Source organism: Topomyia yanbarensis, chromosome 1, assembly GCF_030247195.1.
Source record: "Topomyia yanbarensis strain Yona2022 chromosome 1, ASM3024719v1, whole genome shotgun sequence".
Taxonomy (NCBI): domain Eukaryota; kingdom Metazoa; phylum Arthropoda; class Insecta; order Diptera; family Culicidae; genus Topomyia; species Topomyia yanbarensis.
The window spans coordinates 121,370,873-121,392,761 of record NC_080670.1 but is presented as its reverse complement, the minus strand read 5'-3'; the positions used below and the strand labels follow the sequence as shown (position 1 = coordinate 121,392,761).

General features: G+C 37.4%; 1 protein-coding gene across 1 annotated transcript in view; it reads right to left on the bottom strand.

Moving 5' to 3' along the window:
- LOC131683188 (thymosin beta) overlaps positions 1–21,889 on the bottom strand; it is a 382,099-nt gene that overhangs the window by 236,145 nt on the left and 124,065 nt on the right. The window contains exon 2 of the mRNA XM_058965054.1: positions 15,444–15,591. Coding sequence (XP_058821037.1) covers positions 15,444–15,576 — 133 coding nt within the window. The 5' untranslated portion in view covers positions 15,577–15,591. The remainder of the gene's footprint in view (positions 1–15,443; positions 15,592–21,889) is intronic.

Sequence of the window (21,889 nt, the reverse complement as noted above, 5' to 3'; positions counted from 1 at the left end):
GGGCCCAAAAAGCAGCGCTCAAGGATTCTGTGGCTGTTGCCGAAAAAAAAGACGACACCCAACAGGGAGAAAGCTGGAGTACCGTTGTAGGTCGGAAGGAGAAACACGGGAAACAGCAGAGGAAGAAGGAAGAGCAACATAGGGAGCAGAAGAAGGAAGGAAAACCATCGGTAACTGGCCGAAACGCTCCCCGCTGTTAAGTGGGTGATTTGAGCGTCACTCTCTAATTGAAAGACCACCCACCAGATTAAGGTTTGCCCGGCCTGAGACCTTTCAAGGGAAGGTTCTATTTATCCCTAATACGGGAAGGGAAGCGAGCTAGCTGGCTCAAAACGTGTCCGATGTACTCAGGATGTTACTGGCGTCTATCCTGATGTGCCGGTTGGCACTCCGGTTGGGCTAGAGTGCTTTTATTGCTAAGATCTTCGACTATTGGAATCTTGGGATCTTAGCAGAAGCGGCACAGACTAGCTTCGTCGGAACTGCTTTCGGTATTTTGGCTTTTTTAGAGGTTTAGCAGAGCCCAATCCAAACCCCACCATATCCCAGAAAACCCCGCAACTCGCAGTAGGGCCGGGGGGGGGGGGGTTCATTAAGCCCCTAGACTAGACTCCTGTCCTTCCTGTCCCTGCTGGCCCCTTGGGACAATGTGTGTGTGAGTGCGTGTGTATGTAACGGACAAACTCTCATTCGTGTTTCTCAGCAATGGCTGCAAAAATCGAGTTATTGCAGTTTTTTGAAATTTACTTTTGAAATTGACGACGCAACTAAACAATTGATATATTTTTAGACAGCTTATACGAACACCTTTCGGACGAGCTATAGATTATTGAAATCGAACTTTTATCAAAAGAGGTATATAGCATTAAATACGAACGAAAGATTTTTATCATTTGCCAATAGCCAAAAATAAGACCAAAAACATTCAATGTATTATTAACGCCAAAACATCTAATTGTAGGTCAATAGTATCTTCGGAGAATTTAAAGGATACGATATGCCCTTTCTTTTGGTATTGTGATTTTACTGATTAATCCCCCTACGAGTGAGATATTTTCATAAATTTTCTTGGAAGAGATTGTATTGAGATTACGCCTTCAGCTAATTTCTAGCTCTTACTTTTTCAAATAATTTTACTGAAGACATCAAATACATATTTCGTATACTTGTTGTTTGTGGATTACCCTTTGTCGCCTATTTATTGTTAAATATAGTAATAACCCATTTAAATAAGTCAAATATTATTTCTATAAAACGAATTTCGTATTTCATTTTTCTATCTACAACCGCTGGAATACCCACCGAACAATTCCAAGTTGTCTAGATGGAATTTGATCACCTATCGGAGCAAAAATTTTCATTTGCGCAAACCTTTTGACTTATAACTACCGGATCGATCTGAAACATATCTCGGAAGATGAGAAGCGAAATAAAAAAACTCCAAGCAGCGGTGTAGCCAAGAGGAGGCTTTGGGGTTTAACGAAGACTGCCTATCAAGAAAACTGGTAACTCTGTCCAGAATCTGGAGACAGTAACAGCCACGCCACTTGCGGGTAAAGGTGGTACTTCCCATAGTAATGCACACACACATATACAATGTAAAATGTAATGTAATGTAAAATGTAGGAAGCTTAATGTAAAAACATTAAGCTTCCTACCTTCCTCCAATAGATACGCTGTAACCTCTGTCGCTTCTCGTTTGTATAGGGGAAGGAAAGAGATATCAGTCTTCTTATTATGTAGTCTTCGGGTTTAACTACAACCCCCCCCCCCCCCCCGTCATCAAAAAATAACCTGTTTTAATCCACCTAGTGGTGCAATTGTGCCTCTCTCAATCATGAACACGAGAATGTTTGCGTTGTTTATATTCATTAAAAGCTTTCAAATGCATATATTATATTTTATTATTATACATGACTTGACAAATATACAAGAAAAGAAATCATTATTCGAGTTCTAAAATTTTGCAAAAGAAAAAACAGCCACGGTAATATTGAACTGAGTAAAGGTGCGAAATCGGCAAAGTCCCAAAAAGTCGATCTTTATAAAAAAAATACCATGATAACATAAAATCTCGACGTTTCATGCATTTTAAAGATGTTTGGCATCAAAAATACGAATTCGATTTCTGAAATTTCATGGGGTCACCCCTTTGAAAAAATTTTGAGTTCCGGCTTATATGGAATTTCATATGTGACCGGACGGTTCAGTCTATATTTCCGGAACCATATAAACGATCCGTGCAAAATTTTATAGACATCTGTGGGACGAACTGAGCGAGTTGATTTCTCTACATAGCAATTAGAGCAGCACTATGAAATTTTATTTTCGTACATTGCTGGGGTTCCCTCACACTTTGATGAGCTAATGCTTCTTATGGCCGTGTGAAACCAAAGCTAGTCGTATTGACAGAGACCCAATCGACTCAAACCCGAGATATGGATGAGTTTTCTATCTCAGGGTATAAATTGGTGAGTTGTTTTTCCAGATCGGTGCATACTGGAGGGGTTTTGATGTACATAGTTGATTGTCTAGAATTTGAAACAACTTCCAACAAAACGGTCGGCGATAACTGGTTTTTGGCAGTAGAAATTAAGCATTCTAGTTTTCCGGGTATCTATGGAGGAGTTTACCATTCACCAAGTGGAAGCCACCGAGATTTCCTGGAAGCGTTTGAAGATTGATTACAGGAAATATTTCGGAGGAGAAGATAAATATCGTTGGTGGAGATTTAAATATCCAGTGGGGTGAACGTGGTTATTCTCGAGAACTGAAAACAATAGTAGATGCCGTAGGAATGAAGCAAAAAGTTTCGGAAGATACCCGTGTTTGCCTCAGGAGCAACAGTTTGATTGACTTGATTTTCTCCAATATTGAGGAGTGCGAAGCTAAAATTTTAGAGGAGTGGAAAATCACTGACCACTGACAACTGAATCGGAGTAGCTTTTATTGGTTCTCCAAAGTTGTACTTGCCAGATCGTAATAGCACACATGTTTCATGGAAAATGTACTCTAGACAAAAGCTACAAAGTATTCTCAGAAGCGACAGAACGCTTTTGAATGACATAGCATCAGTGGAGGGAAAAGCCCAAGTTCTTAGTTCCGCTCTGACAAGTGGAGTAGCTCAATTAACCGAAGTTCGTGTAAATAATTCCTCCAGACCAAATAATTGGTTTGGATCTTGTTTGTCATCGTTAAAATCCCAAAGAGATAGTGCGTATAGATTATTTAAAGAAACAAAAACCTCAGAGAGTTGGCAGGCTTATAAAATCCTCCGCAACAACTATGTGCGTGAACTTCGCTTAGCAACAAACCTATCAGTTCAGCAAGACATAAATGAATGTGCTGGCGACTCTAAAAGGCTCTGGAATTGTTTAAAAGCTCTTATCAAACCTGGAGATGGTAAAAATTCAATGGTTATTTTTAATGGTTCGGACTAGGTGTATTCTGACGAAGTTACGACAGAAAAACTTAATAAGTTTTTTATGAAAATCGTTGAAGAGATTCACGAAGCCATTCCACCACCTACAGGATGACTAGTGGAGGAAAGCGAGGTAACCGAAAAACAGTTTTGTGTTTTCAAGCCTATCAATATGCTTAAACTTAAAGAAATTGTCTCGGACCTTAAAAATTGTTCGGGAACGGACAATGTTACTAAGCGGGTGCTGATGGATGCGTTTGACATAATTGCTGATAGACTCTCCACTCCGGCAAGGTGTTTTTCCGGAAACGTGGAAGAAGACGGTCGTAATTTCAATTCCAAAAGTTTCAAATGCATCACGAGCACAAGATCATAGGCCGATAAATATGCTATATGCTATGCTATGAGAAAGTTTTAGAAACGGTCGTTAAAGAACAATTGATGGGCTATGTAGATAGTGCTGGTATACTGTTGTGTGAACAATCAGGATTTCGGAAAAATCATTCATGTGAAACAGCGCTTAATCGCTTATTTTTGAAATGGAAGCAGGCCATTGAGAACGGAAAAGTTGTCTTGGCAGTTTTTGTTGAAACGAGCATTTGAAACAATTGATCGCCGTAAGCTGATTTGCGTTTTGGAGAAATATGGTGTAAAAGGAAATGCTCTTGAGTGATTTCGCAGTTACTTAAAAAGACGTATGCAAGTTACAAGGTACAACCGCGCTACATCGTCGGAAGCCGAAATTAACCTTGGTGTACCACAGGGTAGTGTACTAGAACCACTTTTGTTTATCCTATACATTAACGACATGACAAACATTTTGGAAAATGCGGAAATAAACTTTTTTACCGATGACACAGTTTTGATTATCATCGATAATAGTTTCGATGAGTGCATTAGGCTAATGAACCTTGAGCTGATGAAGTTTAGTGATTGGTTGAAATGGAAAAAACTCAAACTGAACATTTCCAAGATTGTAACTACGCGACAGATGAATGAAAGTACTGCAACAGTCGAAATAGATGGAGAGATAGTTGAACGAGTTGCAACTATCAAATATCTTGGGGTCACATTGGACGAGAACCAAAATTTTAATAAGCACGTGAACTTTACAATCCGGAAGGCTGCCAGAAAGTGTGGCGTTCTTTGTAGGATTAATAGGTTTCTCACATTTGACTCAAAGATAACTGTTTACAAGACCATAATAGCTCCCCATTTTGATTACGGTGCTTCTATTTTGTTTTTAGCATCCAAGAAACAGCGTAAGCGAATGCAGATCTTACAAAACAAGGTGATGCGACTGTTACTACGATGTGAAAGACTAACTCCGCGACATTTGATGCTCAATTGTTTACAATGGATGTCAGTTCAGCAACGTATTGAATATAACACACTTGTTTTCATCTTCAGAGTTTTAAATGGAATGGCGCCGCAGTACCTGTGTAGCACTGTTGTGTACGGAAGAGATGTGCACCGGTATGAAACCAGACAAGCCGGCAATCTGAGATTGTTGAGCGCTAAGAAATCTTGTACGCAGAACTCTTTATTTTATAAAGGCTATAATTTGTTCAACGCATTACCAGAATACGCCAAGCGGACTAATAACCTAAGAGAATTTAAGCAGGCCTGCAAGATATTCGTGAACCAGAGGCCATTGGATTTATAAGAGAGAAGGATGGGCATACTCGGAAGTAAAGTAAGATTAAAGGAATTTCTCATGAGTGAAAACTATTATCGAAAGATATCTGCTCGTAAACCTTCCACACTAGAAAAGATGTGTATGGGTGTGAGGTAGGCCATCCCAGAAAAAAAGATAATATAGCTATCATTTGGGACTAAGTTTGCGAAAATCCGCCCAACCATTTCCGAGAAACTGATATGAGTTTGCTAGTTTTGAAAGATGGCCGCTTTTCCCGGGTATTTCCGGAACCGTCTATGGTGGTCAATGTAGTCAGCGAAAGTTTGTTTGGCCGTCGGTGACCTAGAACTAGAAATTTAAGTTGTTTGAGAGACATTTTAGCGAAATTTTTACCTTTTTTGCTTTCATCGGAGTATCGGTTTGAATCACAATTTGCTATGTGATCGCACGCCACAACCCGTAACTCCGGAACCGGAAGTCGGTTCGAGATAAAATTTAATAGCCATTTACGGGGACGCAACATCTTTCATTTGAGACTAAGTTTGGTTGATTCGGTCTAGCCATCTTCGAGAAACCGATGTGACTGTTATTCTGAATTTGGATACTTCCGCCGGGGCTTCCGGAACCGATGATGGTAGCCAATGTAACCAAAAAGACTTTGAATGGCTGTTAGTGATAGTACTACAAATAGTTGTGATCACATTTTGGAAATTTTTTCACCATTATACATTTATTGCAGAATTTATTAAAATCGTTGTTTTTTACGTGATCGTACTCATCACCCTGTAATTCCGGAACCGGACGTCGAATCCATTGGAAATTTCATTAGCAGCCTATGGGAACGTTGCACCTTTCATTTGGGACTAAGTTTGTGAAAATCGGTTCAGCCATCTCTGAGAAAAGTGAGTGAGATTGTGTTCGCGTACACACAGACGCACATACACACATACATACAGACATAAATACATACACACACAGACATTCGCCGAACTCGACGAGGTGAATCGAATGGTATATGTCACTCGGCCCTCCGTTAAACAATTGCAATATCTTTCTATTGAGAAAGGCAAAAATAATTGGATTGAAGTTAAACATTTATTGATACTGACTGATTTAATTTAATATTACAGTACCTGTTGTTTTAAATATCATGAGGACCTTTAAAAATTGTGGCAATGCGATCCTGACCTGTAACTGATCTTTTGGTCTAGATCTCACAGTTGTCTAATAACATTAATATCAAATACCTGCCTAAAATATTCCAAACTCATTCCAGAGTTCGGAAATCAATCATAATTTTCAGATTTCCTATCATATTGAGTTTATTTTTGAAGGGATGTACTGTAATATGGATTAGGGTCTTTTTAATAGGAAGCGCAATTGGAATTGATTTAATGTCTATGAAATTTCAGTGAGCAGAAAAATTGGATAACTTTCAACATTTGCTGAAAATGTTTTTATTTTGAGAATGTGTCGAGTTGAGACGAAAACGTAATAGAATTAATAACGAGAATAACACTTTCCAAAAGTAGGGGAATTTATAAAAAATGGCGTTTTCCGTTCGACTCTAGCAGGATCCATTTTTGTTACAATTTGTTTTTTGTTGTATTAGCAATCATATAAATAGGTAAAATAAATGTTCGAAAACAGTAATTTAAGGTCAAGATCACATCATTTTGAAACCGAAAATTTTGAAGGTTTAGAATCTTCGATGAATTTTACAAACGTTAAACAGCACATCATCCGATAAAATATTTTTGGCGCTATAGCCTCCAAGAATTATTTATAGAGAATTTACTCTTCAAACAAATTTAGTTCCAGACTAAATGTCTTCAGCAAAATTTTGGGGAGTGCCGCCACAAACCACTTTGTTGAAGACATGAAGGCTCCATGTGTTCAGGGTATTAACATATTTTAGGCTATTTGTATTTAATTTTAAAATAAATTGTTATGATTTTACAGTTTATGATAAATCTCTTCTATTGTTTATAAACCATAAAATTTACATTTTATGTTATTTAGTTATTTTAGAAAAACTAGATTAAGGAACACTTCGTAAATATCATTTTATAACTCGATATTATCCATATACGTATTATTCATGCCTACACTAAAGTTGCTTTAAATGAAAGTCTCAACTAATTCGCTAAAGACAGGAAGTACAAATGCTACAAATTTTTGAAAAACTGATTCTTCATAATTTTAAAAATTCAAAGATGGCGGTTTCGCAATTATGCCATTTGGACAGTAAATTAGATTTTCACCAATCCCCCACCAAACCCAATTTCTGACTAAGCCGCTGACTCCAAGTAAGTCGAGATAAAGTCGTTCTACACTCGTGTCCACAAAAACTTCTTCAAATACTGCCTATCTATTACAATACATTGAAGATCCGATTTGGTCAGTCCCCAATTTTGTCAGCCTCACATGAAAATAAGTTCGATGGGTTGTAGCAGACAAACAAGGCTGAATTCGAGTAAATCCTTTCTTGATCTTAAAGATGCAAATATGCATAAATAAAAGAACATTTTTTTTAAATTTTTGCATTAGAAGATTATATTAAATAAACAGAAATAGACTACATCAAGGGAAGGGAAGAATATTTTAACCCCTTCATGCCCATGTTTTTTTTTATTTCGATTATAGAGGTTTTAACCTTAAGGTGATTCGCCTCTTCGTGTTAGAAAAATCTCCCATGAAAAATTTCTAGCCCTATGTGCGGGGTCGGGACTCGAACCCAGGTGCGCTGCGTACAAGGCAATTGATTTACCAACTACGCTACGCCCACGCCCGTTTGTGGACAACAACATTTTTAAACAGCTATTGCTTTTGATTGATGCAAGATTTGCTCACAAAACAAGTAAGGCTAATAAATGTGATTATTGCCTTTCATTTGAATACTAACAGTTACTAGGATCAGCTCTAGAACTGAAGTTATTGCAATTAGTCTGATTGGATTCCGATGCAGCAGTGCTGCCAGGGACAGTCTACGTTGACGACGGAAAATGAATTTTTAATATATCTTCGTTATGTTGCAATATTATTGAAAAGTGATAAAATTTAATAATTTAGACTATCTTTTTCTATGTTTTCCCCGCAATTGTACTATTTTTTATAATTTGTTTATTTGACACGGCTCATAGCGGTAGCTTAACGGAGCCGTGGATCTTTTATATGTTTACAAATGTAAAAATAAAAATATAAACAAATATTATTATAATACTGGATCTCGTGCGCGCAACTTTTTATTGCGAGCGGAGACCTTCTTTCGCGGGGTTTGCTGGCAATCTGCATCTGGGGGTCATTTAATTCTTTTTTGTTTTTCACGTCCAGGTCGAATCCGGCTTGGTGTCCGCGATCAGATGTTTTCCCCTGTTTCTTGCACTTATTGTGACCAACGTGAATTCGTCACTGTTATTGTTATCCTTGCCCATGTTGCTTACACAGTTGATTTTGTGGTACTGGATGCTTCTTTTGTGGTTGTCATTATGGTCTGTGCAACTGCTGCCACAAATTTGGCCACCGTTTGTGGTTCAGGCATTGGTATTGAAAACTCTGTTTTGGTTGGTTTGCCGTAGATGAGTTGGCAATCGATTGAGAAGCGTCTTCCTCTGCATCTTCCGCGCAAGGTTGTCCATGATGAGTTGTCTGATTACAATACTTACACGTAGGAGTTTGCCCCTCATGGGTGCATTGCATAGTTTGCATAATTATAGTTCCGTGAATTTTGAGTTTTATTGTCAAGTAGGAGAATATAGGCCTTTCAACTCGCATCCTCACTACAAAAACGCCGTTAGGAGCACCCGCGAAGAAGTTTCTCCAAGGTGTAACGGATTCTACTTCTCAGTATTGCGACATGTATTCTGTAATTGGCTCAGGAGGGGTACGAGGCGATAGGTCATATAACCTTACATCTATAAAATCATTCTCAATATATACGGGAATCTTAATTCCAACGTTATCACTTTCAACCACGTGTTTTAAGTTGTTCTTCAAAACGAAACGCTCGGCTTGTGTTAACGTGTTGAATGATATTAACACTGCACTGCGAAGATGATAATACTGAAGGTACAACACTTCCGTAAGTCTAAGTAGCATTTTTACCTTCAGAAGGTATTCCACTTCACTAAAACTCGGTCGTTTTAAACAAAATTTAAAGTCAGCGACCGCAGCGTTGGGTCGGAGTAGAGCTTTTTCGTCAACTTTACTCATGATGACAAGAATAGTCCGATGTTTCCTTTGTTCTCAAGACAATGCACACTAGATCGAGAGGCCTGTTGTTCACTTGGCTCGATTGTACGTCTGACTGTGGCAGAAGTATAAAGTAGACCGCAATTGGACTATTGTAAATATTCTAGGAGAATTGTACTGAGCATTAGAAGGTAAAAATTGAGCAACTTCTAGCACTGCGAGGAAAGCACCTATCTTTATGAAAAAAGGCTTTTCTAGTTTCTCGAGCACACCGTTTTCAAAGAAAAATAGTTTTGAAACCCTACATGCTCTAGAAAAAAGTTGGGCATGAAAGGGTTAACAGCTTCAATTATTTATGAAGAAAAAAAATGTCCCGATTTAGTCAATGTCCCCACTTTGTCAGCCTGAAATACACCATGGAGCTGATAAAAACGGGTCTTGTCTGTATTTATTATTCACAATAATAGGTATATCCCATCTTCTGAGGATATTTTCTTTTAATTGCATTGAACTACACCAATTTTTAGATAGTTTTCAAAGGGTTATTTTATCGATTTGTTCGAAAATTCGGCGAACCTATTCCCATTCGTGCGATAGTTTATGTTAAAAGGGTATCCTAAATTAATTGGTATACTTAAGGGTTTATATGTTGCAGATAGAGAAAATTCAAAAAAATTATCTTTTTTCCTACACAATATTACAAAAGCTTCTTAAACAACTTTCTCTAATAAGATTGTAAAAATTATAAAGTATTTGAAAATTTTGAAGTGACACAAGGTTTCGTGAAAAAGAAAATTCCAGTAATTATGATGATTTTCCCTATCGGGTTGCGAGAGCCTTTTATTTGTTCTTTGGCATTAGGATTAGGGAAAAAAGATCAAAGATACTACTGGGAAGTCATTTTTCGAAAAAGTCGATATCAAAGTAAAGTCATGAGCAGAAATTTCAGTGCTTAGTTCTCAGTCGCGTTGGAAATTTGAGTAAACGCTATTGAGCTTGTGCGACCACCCCTGGCTGCTACTCCGTTATCGATCTGAACTACCTGAAGTTGCACAGGGAATAAGTAGATAATTATGCTTGGGAGCAGCGAAACATCTTTCAATGTGCAACTCCTGGTATTCCTAAAGTGTTTATTGACCAATACCGGTGCAAGTCAGGCCCGAACGTATATCGCGGAAGGCAAGGGAAGGAATGGTTAGTCCGATACTTTTGCTATAGGCCTTATAATAAGTATAGAAGTTGGATTCTACTTCTTCATTATCGACGCCAGAGAGGTGACTCCACTATCTGGACTAGATATCGATTCATCAACTCATGGGGCCCGGGACCAATGGATTTGCTTCCCTTCCGAAGGAAGATATGACCACAGATTTTTTCACCGTAGAAAATCCCAACGACCTCGCCTGGGATTGAACCCAGACCAACTGGCATGAGTGGGGGTCACGCTTACCAGTCAATCACAGGCGCAGTCAGGAAATTTGAGTAAACGCTATTGAGAGTATGAACTTCTTTTTTGATTTTAGTTGAACGGTTCGCCTTGAAGAGCGTTCACCGAAAGCCTCTGCCAAAAAAACACGCTTCGGGGGAGGGGCCATACCTACGATAACCTTGAATATTTTTTATTCCAACTCTGATTTCTCACTGATACACTGCTGGCCAAAAAAATAGGTGTGTGATAAATTATTTTGTTTTTCTCTCAATAACACATACCAAGTTACAGCAGTCTCAATCACACCTACCGCACACACAAGTCTTGGTATCTGTCAAGTTACTAGTGGGTTGTTGGTGATGATTATATTTGCAATCTTTGTCAAGATGTATAACAAGACTGCCACAGGCTTTTTCTTGTGGTCAATATAATAGGTGTGTGAAATATATTAACGGGTTATTATTTTACATAATTTTATTATACGTTTTATTTGGTGAAGTTTGAATTCTGCGTGCTAATAAATGTATTTGAATGTTGAAAAAGTCAAAGATTTGGCTCGAGCATCTCACTGTATTCAAGTAGAACGAGTTTTGCTAAGAAATTTTGTTCAAGAAGATAAAACATACAAATAAATCGCGAATACACTTCGGCGTTCCGAAAACTTCGTTACAAATGCCTTAAAACCTTTGAAAAAAGGAAACACGCAAAAAATCCCAAGAAAACATCTACAGCAGCTGACCATCGTATTGCATTATTAGCGAAACCTGATCCATTCGCGTCATCCAAGACTAATTCAGCACAAATCGGAAAAGTGGTTGGTCCGAGAAGTGTTCGCTGTAGGCCATAAAATTCAAATCTTCCAGAAAGAAGTGCTAAGAAGGATCCACTATTGCGAAGGAAAGGCCTTCGAAGAAATATGCAATTTGCTTTTCAACGGCGTTAATGTGCCTGGTTCAGAAGGAATCAAGAAATAGCGACATATCCTTCGGAAGGACGAATCGAAGATAAACCTTTTTTCCTCCGATGCACAAAGAAACGTTAAACGTCCAAAGTACAAAGAGTTTGATCTGCAACACACGCAAAATATGGTAAAGCACAGAGGCGAGAACAACGAGGTTTGGGGCTTGCTTTTCGTGGAATGGCACAGGTCCTATTTTCCACAACACCACTATAATAGCAAGCTTCGAATACAAGACTAGAGGATGGACATCCTAAAGGATGTGATGCAGTCCTATACCAAAGATAACTGAGTATTTAAAAGAACGATTTCGGCATAATAAAGTGTCTATAATTTCGTACCCTGCCAATCTCCTGTCATCAATCCCGTAGAAAATCTACGGAATGTACTTAAAAATAAGTTATTCGGTCAAAATTTCACAAATAAAGATCATTTGTGGGAAGCGGCTTAAAAGAAATGGTACGCTATACCAACGGAAACTTATCAGCGTTTGAATGACTCAATGCCAAGACGAATGGATAAAATTAGTTGAATAAGGGAGCTTACATAGGTTACTAGTTGTTAAAAATATTAAAGTCTTAAAATCATTGGATTTGAAAAATTTTAATGCAATGGATTAAAATACACCTATTTCATTGACCAGGTACTTTTTTGGATTTAATGGAGAAGAGAGATTTAAGATAAAGCATAACATTTAATTTACAAATAAAAGTGCTCTTTTTCATATTTACGACTGTGCCTAATATTATAAAAATATTATGCCTATTATAAAAATATTTTTAGAGAAAACTCAAAATTTCATGTATTTTTATCTCACACCTATTTTATTGACCAGCAGTGTATGTGTAGGCTCTGCGTTTCAACCAGATTGTTTTGCGAAGAGGTAAGATTTGGCATATCCAGGAGGTGATGATTGGATTGTTGCTCAAAATAGAACATTTATTTACATTTTAAAATTAGAGACATTTCTGCTAAATAAGCATTATATAGATTTTTAAGGAACAGAGTACCGAGACTTTATTGTGAAAAAGGTAATAGATAGTGTAGCTTCATATAAAAGTACTTCAAAAAAATTCGGCCCTCTCCCTAACGATGCATATGGGGCATTCCACGCGAAATTCGCCGCAAAATTTTTTTTTGCCCTGATCAATTTTTTCCCGGTTTACTGCCGTTCTACGCATAATTGTCCCATGTATATAGGGAATCCCATAGAACATGGGGCAAATATGCTTATAACGGCATTTTAGTAGTCAAAAATATTCGCCACGTATTTTTTTATTTTAACATAGTAGGCGAGACGTTCGAGATTTTTTGTGTTGAATTTCACCATTTTAAAAAAACTACTTTTTTCAATCGCTCGTACTGTCAAAAGTAAAGAAGATACCAAAAAGTGCCCAAGACATGAAATGTGCGCCTTTTTCACCGCTTTCGGATGGCGTTTATTAAGACTTACTCAAAGTATTGGTTTCATGGAAAATATTGAAAAGTTTAAAACAAATAGGTTTCTTTCAAACTTGGACATGATTTTTTTTCTTTGTTTTACTGTATAACGTAGTAAAATCATTTTTCTTGACATAAAAATTGCGGAGTGGGCAAATAAATACATACTTACGAAGATATGAATTTTTCAATAGCGCCTTGCGCGCGAAAAGCGTACCGCCACGCGCTTCGCTCGTACTCAGACTTGGCTGTATGAAGTTTTATACACCAGCGCGTTGTGTAAAACTCACTTGCGATAACCTTTACTATTTATTGCATTTAGATGTATGTTTAATTTCAGATTTATATTGACTTAATCATTTAAAAGTGTCACCGGAAGAAAAGATCTTCAGTTTTAATTTGAAGTCCACGTTCGTCTCAACATAGTGAAATGGTTGTGTTCCAGGTATGGTTTGGGATTTTTCGAAACAATTCTGTGGATTTTTCCCTGCTCTTGCATTAGAATAAATTGGTTCGATTGGCACGATTTGAATTCCTTGCCACCTCGTACGACTCAGTTGCGGTCGAAATTTGATCATCATTGATCATTTGTAAACTTGTTCGACAAATAATGGCTTCGTCGCAAGCACCTTTTCCATGGGCTGTTGCGCGAAAATGCCACTGTGTAGGGTGAATGCAGTCATATTTGTGGTGAACAAAAATTAGTACACCGTTTGACATGTTTAAAATGTTGACGAGCACCATCAGAAAAATAAATGCAAACTTTCAAGGTTTTCAAAAAGAATGGAGTTAAGAGTACGACGTGCAAACGATACGTAACTAAACTGAAAACAAGATTTAAAAAGCGTCAGAAACTTAAAAAGCATTCGTCCAACATTTTTGCGGAACTGCAAGAATCTCTCTTCAGCAATCATTTTACGCCAGAATACAAATATCACATATTAATCATTTTTAAAATTATCTCATACAACGACCCAACAACAATATTCCCAATTGTGTTTTATTAAAACTACATAATTGAGTATAAAACAATAATAATCTTAAACATAACGCATTAGCTGTGCATGTTTTCCTTAAGGGGGGCGTCTGGTGTAAAGTGCTTAAACCGAAAGTGATTTTGGTTTACGATTTTGAAGGTAAGGCTTGTTAAGGTTTATTTATACATTCATTATGTACGAGAAAAAATTGCAGTCACACAGAACCACACGAACGTTCAAAGAGTAGACGTCCAACCATTTCCACGTCGAGGAGCGCCATGGCGGATATGATAACTCTTGATAAAATTGTCTGAAATAGGAAATTCGATAAGATTTTTAAAATTTAAAATTTAAATTAGTAGTAATTCGATGAACCAAAAAAAAAAAATAATTATGAATTGGTTTGAATTTTGGAAAATAGCCTTATAAAATCTGAAAAATCTGATATTTTAAAGTAAAATTTACTCACTTTTCTTAAAAATAATGAGAGAAAACAGAATTTTATTCAATTTTCCGTGGTTCATCGACTGGCTACACATATTATGTATCATCATAAAAAAATCAAGTCAATCCGTTGAATAATTATTATTATTTATTTTAATTTATTTCTAATAAATAATGAAGTTAATGCAAGTGTGTTTTACACAACGCGATGATGTGTACAATCTCATATAGACAAGCCTGAGTACGAACGAAGTGCGTGGCGGTACGCTTTTCGCGTGCAAGGCGCTATTGAAAAATTCATATCTCCGTAAGTATTCAATTGCCCACTTCCTAATTTTTATGGCATCAATAAAAATGATTTTACTACTTTTTACAATAAAAAAAAGAAAAAAAATCATGTCCAAGTTTGAAAAAAACCTATTTGTTTTAAACTTTTCAATATTTTACATGAAACCAATACGTTGAGTAAGCCTTAATATACATCATCCGAAAGCTGTGAAAAAGGCGCACATTTCATGTCTTGGACACTTTTTGGAATCATCTTTAGTTTTGACAGTACGAGCGATTGAAAAAAGTAGGTTTTTTTTTCAAATGGTGAAATTCAACACAAAAAATCTCGAACGTCTCGCCTACTATGTTGAAATAAAATAATACGTGGCGAACATTTTTGACTACTAAACCGAGAAAAAAATTGATCTGGGCAAAAAAAATTGTGGCAAATTTTGCGTGGAATGCCCCATATATGGTTGAATTGTTCTGAGAAATCTGAGGTTTCTAGAAATGATGAAATAAAAAAAATCTACTTTCCTACACGAATTACCATAACGCAATGCGCTACGCCGAGCCACAACCAATCGAACCCAAATTTTTCACAATTATTAGGGACCCCAAATGGAACCAAAACAGATTTTTTCTCACTAGAGGATATACGTGACTCTGCTTACCTTCAGCAGTTGGAAGAACGATTTTCTCTTGTGTATCAGCCTTGGAAAGGTTTTCTGTGTTGAAGCTCTCCAGTTGTGTTTTAAGGTCTACGCCGACCTTCTTGTAATCCTTGATAGATGCGGCAGTTTCCATTGTGTTGCAGTAAATCTGTGGACGCAAAATTAAATACAAGATTTGGCATTTAGAGAATGGTAAAAAGACAGTGAACCAGAGAATTTTCTGACAGGGATACGTGGATTATACATAAAATATAATTGACTCCCGTTTGCGCAACATGCTCCCCTTGTGGCAATCGGCGTAAAACTTCCTGATATAAGACTTAACGCCGAAGTCACTGATAATTCCGAAACTAATTCCCCTAATTCTCGTAATACTGCCCCGAATAAAAAAGTGTCAACCCACTATTGCCCCAATTTTTGTGTTGTTTACAAAAGTTACGGGGTTTTTTCAGTTAAACCACAAAACATCTAACCCGCCAAAAGGCGGGGTTGAGCAGCTGAGCTATGGAATCAATCTAAGGATGTCCCGAAAAATCACGAATGTAACTAAGAATAGAATCTGGAGAATGTTACAATACCCTCATGTATTTTATACGAATAACTGTAAAGTTTGATATGGGGCACGGGATTGTGTGGATGTCGTTTACAACGTCTCCTGGAACCGTATCTAAACGCAAAACAAAGCTTTGATACTATCATTACGTTTTGGAACTTGACCTTCTGTTTCAGCAGAATTTGCAGTTGATTCTTAGTGCACAGGACAATTTTTTTAGCGGGCTGATAGGACTGCAACTTAGAGCTTAGGGGATCTCGGTCCGCCCCGCGAGACAAAATTTGCAAAATCGGACGAATTAGCAACTGTCTGCCAAGTAAACACCGATCCTCGGGAGGAGGACTAAATTTGGCGCCTCTTTGTCTCGAAGTGTGTAACGTCAAGTCCACTATTTTGTCTAGTCCAATGTATCAAGCTCCTAACAACGCGTGTTAAATCGTCAATGATGCAATTAAATATGCACATTGATTCCGCTTCTGTCTTGTTCCTGATCTCCTCTTGGGTCCCCAGGCCGGTTATCCACGAATACTAATTTCCCTGTAACTATGTATTCTGTCAGTTATTATTCCTGTTCTAGTGTTTATTAATGATTGTTTTGTTCGATAATCACAAATAATTTAAGATTTTAATTGTTACAACTAAGTCACAGATAACAGACATCCATTTTCGAATAAACAAGTTTAAAATACTTAATTTGCCATTTGAACAAATATTTGCTAGACCATTACGACCACCATATATCCCATAATTATAATGATCACTTGAATATCAATTCAGTAACACTCACGCACTAAACGGAATGACGACAGAACACCCTTTGGTGGAAACCTCTCAATTACCTTTGGATGTGCCTTTTACTCAACATTTACGCTTGAGATGGAAGTCTGTTCTCTGTGCGAAAAATGTTTCTCAGTTTTGCACGGCCCAGGGGGAATTTGGCCTTGATCCTATTGCTCTGCCGTCGATGTTACGTGATATTCGTTATGGATTCGTTGGGTTCCTTTCATAAACAATGTCTCGCAGACAAAAATTCTAGGAATTGTTGTTGGTTTTATTAACCCCGTTCCACTAGTACTTCTCAAATTTTTAATTTTTTACTCGATAATCCATGGCTTTTCCCCAACTTTCAATACGCGACATCATTTATGAACGGCCCTTGGTAGTATCTTTAGAGCAGACAATCCAATAAAAAATAGGATTGACAGGATTTTTGCGCGTTTTAATAATCTTGCGTCACATCTTTATGTTTGTTATACATACTAAGAATACCAACTCATGTGATGTGATAGCTGGAAGATTAGAGAAGCAACCCTCCCCTTCCCCCCTTAGTACACAGGCCAATTACCGGTCTAATATGCCACCAAATTAATTTAGATGGTTGGCATTCAGAATTTTTATTTATACTCGAGTTATGCCAAGGCGCGCTTCAAGCAAGAAGTTGTATAGGTATCGAATGTGGCTTACATGGCCCTCTGACAGACCCCATGGGAAAAGCAAAGCCAGAACTTGCTTTCTGGCTTGACCAACAAGTATATAGTTATTAAATTTTAAAGAATTTCCCGATCATTTGCAAGTGGTTTAGTTGAAATCGGTCGAATATTGAGAAAAGAGCCAAATAAACAACTAAATCTTAAAGTGGTAAGCACTTTGAAGACGTATTTATTTTTCACCCAGTTGCTTAACACCGCCTTTTCCGGGGTAAGTTATTTAGCTCATAAGTGTAATTTCAGGTAGTACACGACCAAATCTCAATTCTACGTAAAGTACTACTGTAAAGTAACTCACCAATATTTTTTTGGAAACCTCAAGATGTGTGATAATTTTTCAATTGAATTGTACTACCACATACAAAACAGTTTTTTCGCGTTTTCCTCAAATTTTCAACTTTTAGATCAAATAATAATGATTTCAACAAACAGATTATGTTGAAACGATTTTGTTGGCTATTTTCGGCAAATTTAAGACTAAGAGAAACGTAAGCAATGAAATTGAACGTAAGCAATGAAATAGGACTAGGCAGGCTCATATGGACATGATCGAAAGGAAATTTGAAGAATCCTTTGCCTTCTACTAAGTAGGAGATGGGCGTTGCACCCAAGTCTACCGCATGTTCATTGGTAGAATATAACCCATCATCATGTTTACCGCCGACGCCGGCGGTAAAACATGATGATGAGTTATGATTCGTTCTAGAATAGGGTGATGAGCCTATTTTGGCACCATTATGGAGAGGGTCGCACTATTTTTTGAACAACTTAAAAAGAAGCCATATTACCTATAACCTTTTTCAGAATAAAGTATCAATGTACTGTTTCTTAAACATCTGTATAATGCTTATTTGGCAGAATTGTCTCAATTTTCAGCATAAATGAAAATAAATGTTCTATTCTGTGCATCTATTCCCACCTGAACGTTCCAATTATCGCCTCATGGGTGTGCCGATTTCCACCTCATCGAAAAACAATCTAGTTGAAACGCAATGCCTCATATTTCATTTGCGTCGATTCTAACTAGGTATCCAGATCATGGACGCCAACGCGTGATTTGTAAAACGAATTATTCTGCTTTTTTCAGCCGATCAAAACAAACGTAAACATTACGCACACGAAAGAAACTCATCAGCTGTTAGTAGAAGAGCGCCCAGAACTGCGCATGCAGGAAATAACCATGCGAAAGTTAACAACTGGAATATAAAGTTCACATCACACATTACTTCCTCCCGATCCAAATTGTATGTGCAGATGAAAATAAAATATCTGCGATCAACAATTAGTTGAATAACTTGAAATAATTGATTACTTATACCTGAAATTGCATAACATTATGTTTTCAAGTTCATGTTTTGGTTTGGCCGCACTGGTGATTCTTTTCTGTATGATGGATGCAAAAAGTTGGTTTTGATTGTGGTAGTGTATCAGCAAAACATGCCAATAATAGGAACCCCCGTATTTAGTTTTATCCTATTATAACACTAGGCCTATTCTAGTGTTTGACGAGTGCTTTTAAAGTGAAATAATCGTAAAAAGGTTCTCCAGCTAAAATAAAGGTATGTATCAGTGCAATATTTAATATATTTGTGCCGGAATAACGAGATATGAGGCGGTAAATGCTGGCTCGAAAGTGTTTATTTTGCTAAGCGCCGTTGCGTCCTGTTTCGGTTCACTACGCGAGTGAGGCGGATCAGCAAATATTTCAATAAGGTGATTTTGTTTTAATTAAAAGTTGGATTTAGTGGATAGTTCTGAATACGTATGTGCACAACAAATAAAGAAATTAACTTGAGCTTTTTTTGCACACCTGTTTTAGCCAAATCGATATTGTCATTATCTCATATGCTTGGTTCGAAACCAAGGGGTACGAAATAGGGTCACAATAGGCTCTACTGCCATAATAGGCACATCACCCTACCTATCCGTCTTTCAATTTCATTGCTTTCATTTCTCTTAGTCTTAATTTTGCCGAAAATAGCCAACAAAATCGATACAGTAAAGCTTTGCGGCAATTAAAACATAGTAGCAAACAGATTATGTATTTGTATGATAAGTGGTAATGTTTATTATTAATTAATTTCTTTATTTCTAGTTAATATCAACAGACACAGTGTGGTCCAAATGATAATTTCTTAATATATTAAAAAAGTCAGATTATAATCTGCAACATGGAATGTGAAGGTCAAACTCGGACGACACTCTTTTGAAAGTCCACTGCAAACCGATGACGGCATCGTTATCATTAAGTTAGTCCGTCGAAGAGGTAATCGGAAGAATAAATTATTGCGAAGAGCACGAGGGCGAACTTTCATATTTATCTCACTGAGAGGCTCGGCAGTCAATCCGATCGTGCAAAATATCCGAAATTGTCATAGCACGGGATAGGCCCCGCCGCACTTGCAATGTCCAATAAGCAACTTGGCAGCTGGTGAGGGTTGTACCAAGGCAATCGCCGAAGAGCAAGCCGAACAAATCTGCGATGTACTGTCTCAATTCGATGGACACTATTGAGATAATGAGGATTCCACACAACTGAACAATATTCTAGTGTTGATCAAACGAGTGTGCAGTAGAGAGATTTGAGGCAGTAAATATCTAAAGTGCTTAGATATTCTCATTATGAACCCCAAACAGCGTGATGCCTTTGCGACAATAGGAGAGCCCGGGGCTAGTTTGCGGTTGGGGTAAGTTGGCGGAAGCCCCTTTTCTCCGTTTCTATTAGACATAAAGTGTTGCCTCTCGTTGTGTACCTCAAGTAATGTGAAACACATTATCCGATGTGTTTTTGTTGCAAAACATTTTGTTTTGTTGAAATTGCGGGCGATATTGTGTTTTCGAGCATACCAAGTAAATTTTCTAAATTTTAAATACTTTGTGGTATTTAGGGTGATTTTCAATCTATTTCCCGAATGATTATATTTTTAGATAGCACGTGAAAAGAGCTTTCACGCGGGGCAAGTTGGCGGTACAATTTACAGTGCAAAAAAGTCATTTTGTCGTGACTAACGACTTACCTTTCAATATAGAGGCCCCTTTTCAAAATTTCGAAAGAAAAATGATGTAAGATTTTGAACGCTTATATCTTTTGTTGTACTGAATGGATTTAATCAATTTCTTCGGCATTGTGTCGAAAATATTTGTAAAAATAGTGTTTTGAAAAATATTTCGAAAACGACTCGGAAAAGTGAAAATTTTCAGCCCATCCCGCACAGAGCCGTCAATATGGTGCACCAACCGAACAATAAAATGACGAAAAATTTTAAATATAGGTCCACTACATGTTTGTTCCTATGATTATTCGTATTGGGTTGCTTGACGAGAGTAATTGGTGGGGGAAAGCCGGCATATTCGTTTTGGTTATGCCATTAGAAACCGAACGGAAAGGAAAGGCTCATTCACGGTACGAGAACGAGCGAGAAAGCGATAGTAGTGCATATTAGCGAAAGCGTTAAGTACATTTTGAACCTTAATAACAGGTTTTTGCAAATCCTTCCAAGAAAATCAGTGAATGTGGCAACTCTACCACTAAGCGAAAGCTACACCAAAACGAATGATGAAAATATTTTCATTTATCGCACAAAAGGAGAGCCTTTCATCTGCATCGAAAAGTTTATAAATAGGAACGCCTTGGTGCAAAGCGTGCTCATTCAGTGTGAGCTGCGAAAGGGGAATGATCATATGTGTGTACGCAGTAAAAACAATCGTCGGCAAGGTTTGAATTGTTTCAAAAGATTCTCGTCTTGTATCAACATAGTTATCTACAAACCATCCTGATTAGGACGAATGAAAAATGGAAAAAGATGGGTTGGTAATGTATATAACATAACAGATGTGTCGTGACCACACTTCGAAGTTATTTCAAATCTTGCAAAGCATAAACTGACATAATTTCAATGATTGATCCTATATGAATGAAATGACAAATTTTCAGGTCAACGCGGCAATAACTTTGGAATTTATAGAACAATTTTATATTTTTAGTTATCATATATTAACTGTCATCTCTTCCAAACAACTTAACCCTCTGCTGCCAACCCCGTTGTTTTGCAGGGTTAAGGAGAATCATTGTAAAATGTCCAATACACGATTTTATGTTGTTACCTCCACTAAAACACTTCAGAACACTCCCACCTGTCATACATGCACATTGTCTGCTTGTTGAAATCATTATATGAAATTATTGACCTGTATTCAATGCGGAGAACTCGGTAATAAGATTGGTTTGCTGAATATACTAACGAACGGGATCCCCAGGAAAATTTCGCTGAGCCCGGTGAATCGAACTTAATGCGTAAAATTTAGCCATTTGAAAGAGATACAAGCAGAATTTTAAGAATATGATCATTATAGTTATGTCCCGGACATTACCCGCCCCTAGTTTTTCGCTAAGCGTGTTTATTTCT